The 3,465-nt window shown below is 32.8% G+C and overlaps 1 protein-coding gene across 1 annotated transcript; it reads right to left on the bottom strand.

Annotated features, from left to right (window-relative positions):
- Positions 1–1,503: 1,503 nt before the first annotated feature.
- Positions 1,504–3,465, bottom strand: LOC106357743 (serine/threonine-protein kinase RIPK). The gene is made up of 4 exons (XM_013797435.3): positions 2,931–3,465; positions 2,713–2,848; positions 2,479–2,615; positions 1,504–2,364 (listed from the first exon to the last, which is right to left on the bottom strand). Exons 1-4 carry the CDS (start codon positions 3,336–3,338, stop codon positions 1,672–1,674), a joined length of 1,374 nt encoding a protein of 457 aa, XP_013652889.1. The 5' UTR covers positions 3,339–3,465; the 3' UTR covers positions 1,504–1,671.

Raw genomic sequence — 3,465 nt, 5'->3', positions numbered from 1 at the left:
TTCATCCTAATAATTACAATGTATTCCACTGAGCTAATAACTATTAATTAATTTACCAAAATAAATTTTTAAATTATTCTTTATCCATACATATCAGATTTAATTAATTAACAAACCATTTATTTTGTTCCAAATATATGATTATTCTCTAATCGTATTATTATCTAACCAAATTAAAACTAAAATACCTTTTAAAAATACTATTACTTTCATTCTAATAATTACAATTTATACTACTAGATTAATCACTATTAATAATTTAACCAGGAATAAATTGTTAGATTATTCTCTATCCATACATATCAAATTTAATTAATTAACAAATCATTATTTGTTAGATTCCTCTCTAACAAACATACCAAATATACAATAATTCTCTAATCTAATCGGTTTTGAAAACCAGACCGCTCAATCGGATCGTGACTTAGGCCTTCTAATCGGTTTCAGTTGTAAAAAAATCAGATTTGAGTTAAACCGGTAAATCCGGTCAAAAACCGCTAAACCCGAGGATCAAGTTTTCTCAAATTCAAGTTAAAAACATTAAAAACTGCAAAAAAAAAAATTTAAAAAGATTTCATAAAAAATCATATTTTAAAAAATATCTATCTATATAAATTATTTCCATTACATTTATATTATTTTTAACATTTCCATTTTATTTTCATATTATTTGTAGATTCTAACAATGATATAAAATTTCATAAAACATAATTTTATAATTATACATATATATATATATATATATATATATATAGTTACTTAATCTAAAATTAAATTACAATTTAAAACCCGATTGAACCGGTTGGATCAGTCCGACCATTGATTTAAAATGTGACTATATAATTCACACATATATGTTTGAATTATAAGAATACACAAAAATTATAATTTAATATTTTCTCAAAAATAAAAAGAATTCAGTTGGCATATAAAAAATTTAGAAACATATATATCTATTATATTAAAACAAAATTATATATTTAATTTTTAAAGTATAGATTTATTAATATACATAAACATAATAATTAGTGTTTAAATTTATAAATAAATACATCAAAAATAGTTACTATAGTTAAAAAAATATTAATTGACAAATCTATTATATAAAATATTATTTCGATTGGTTTTGTATCTAACCGCAATATGAGAAATCAACAAATTACACACAATTAAAAATTGTCAATTTATCATAAATATTATATATTATAAATCCAACCATTGTCCATATAAATGCATATTTGTACGATCTATATATTTTTGTACTGAGAAAAGTTTAATATTCCTATTTTATTAAGACAAACACGAGTGTGAATGCACAGATCAAGCTCTAGTTTTCCTTAAAATCAGAATATTGTCCTTTTAAGGAGGAAGTGCATAAAAGGTGGCGAAAGACGAAAGAAAAGAAGAAGCAAAACGATGAATAACGCGTATTCTCTATAGACGAGATATAAAGAATATCATCACGTTGGACCGCTCTGCTTACTTTGATTTGATCAAACAAAAGAAACGACAAAAATATATAAATCAAATTGATCCCCAACGAAAAGACCATCTAACATTTTTCACAAAAGATATATATATTTTTCAGAGATGAAAAAACAACAAACTATTTAATTATTTACATTAGATTTTTTATAATAATAATTTGAAGAGTAGGTGAGACCAGAAAACTTAGTACCGTTCGCCACCAGCCTCATTTCTCATAGGCGAGTTCAATCCATTTCGCAAAGTTGTCCGGTGGTTTCCTCCGCCGGGCGACTTAGCTGTTGGAGACTTAGTCCTCGGAGAGTTAGCCGTTGGCGATGATCGATGATGATGACTCTTACGAGCCTTATTACTTTCCCTAACACGACCTTCGTCTTCTCTATTATCGGAAACTGACTTCTCGGGAGTGTTCGGCACCGTGTAAGTGAAAGTCCCCATGGGGATATCATTATAGTCCTTAAGATCGTTGAGGATAGAGACGACTGTGCTCATACAAGGCCGGTTCTTGGGCCGATGGCTTAAGCATAGGTAAGCCAAAGCTGCTGCTTTCTTTGCTCCTGTCTCTGAGTATTGACCTTCAAGCCTCGGGTCCATGATCCTATCAAGTTTACGAGCGTCCTTGAGCATTGGACGAGCCCAATCCACGAGATTTTGTTCCCTTGAAGATCTTTTCTTGTCTACTGATCTCCTACCGGTCAAAAGCTCGAGTAGCACAACTCCGAAGCTGTACACGTCACTCCTCGCTGTTAGATGACCGGTCATGATGTATTCAGGTGCTGCGTAGCCTTGCGTGCCCATCACGCGCGTTGAAACGTGCGTGTCGTCTCCTTCTGGTCCGTCTTTGGCTAACCCAAAGTCAGAGAGCTTAGCTGTGTAATCCTGAAAATAAAACAATTTGAGATTTTTGATCAAAAAAAAAAAAAACAATTTGAGATTAGAACTTATAAAGAGAGATTGAAACTCAGAAGTTATAAAATGAAACTTGTTGCTTACCGAATCTAACAAAATATTGGAAGCTTTGAAATCCCGATATATTACAGGATTTTCTGCTTCGTGAAGAAACTGAAGACCCGTTGCAGCTCCATGAGCGATCTTCATCCTCGTTGACCATGGAAGCGACGCTGAATATCCTGTAAATTTGGATTTAAAAAAAATCATCTCAATTTAGAAACTTTCTTGTCTGAATTTGGTCGTCAATAAACAAGAAGCATAGAGAAAGAAACTCACTTCTGAAAAGTTGATTCTCTAAGCTTCCACGAGGCATAAACTCGTAAACAAGAGTCCTATGTTCTTCCTCGCAGCAATAGCCAATCAGTTTCACAAGATTTTTGTGTTTTAGTTGTCCGAGAAACATGACTTCTGTCTGAAAACCATAAAAAAAAAAAAGAAGATTAAGAGCCAGAATTAATTAATAGGGGAAACTGAAATGGAATGAAATTACGAACCAGCCATTCACGGTGACCTTGAAGACCTTCAAGGTCGAGCAATTTAACAGCGACAGGCTGAGCTTTAAGACCAGGACGAAGCTTATCATCGACGAATCCTTTATGAACAGGACCAAACCCTCCTTCACCGAGGAAGTTGGTTGAGGAAAAACATTGTGTAATGACTTTAAGCTCGCCGAGCGTGAATTTGTGAAGATCTGATCCAGCGAGAGAAATCGATAGGTCTTCTGATAAAGTGTTGGAACTCGGGTTGCTCAAATCAAGAACCGATAGTCTCTGAAACGAGCTCTGTTTCTTGATGACGTCATCTTTTCTCTTGGGTTTCTGAGGAGGAGCCATTATGATATCTGGATCTCCTAAACAGCTAGCGACTAGTGATCTCCATGAGATTTTCTTCTTCACCGCCATTGTTGATTGTTTTGTTTTTCTTTTCGTGCTGTCTGTCTGTCTTGTTTTTGGTGTGGAATATTGGAGGAGGTTTTTAAAGGTCACGAGGAGAGAGAAAAAGAAAGACTTTAGGTTAATTATTAGATTA

Source organism: Brassica napus, chromosome A7 (genome assembly GCF_020379485.1).
Source record: "Brassica napus cultivar Da-Ae chromosome A7, Da-Ae, whole genome shotgun sequence".
Taxonomy (NCBI): domain Eukaryota; kingdom Viridiplantae; phylum Streptophyta; class Magnoliopsida; order Brassicales; family Brassicaceae; genus Brassica; species Brassica napus.
Note: the sequence above shows the minus strand (reverse complement) of the source record. Positions and strands in the feature narration are given on the sequence as shown.

Coding starts and splice junctions, on each gene's coding strand:
- LOC106357743 (XM_013797435.3), bottom strand. CDS start 3,338: ATGGCGGTGAAGAAGAAAATCTCATGGAGATCACTAGTCGCTAGCTGT. Junction 2,849..2,930: donor AAGGTCACCGTGAATGGCTG/GTTCGTAATTTC, acceptor TATGGTTTTCAG/ACAGAAGTCATGTTTCTCGG. Junction 2,616..2,712: donor AGAGAATCAACTTTTCAGAA/GTGAGTTTCTTT, acceptor CCAAATTTACAG/GATATTCAGCGTCGCTTCCA.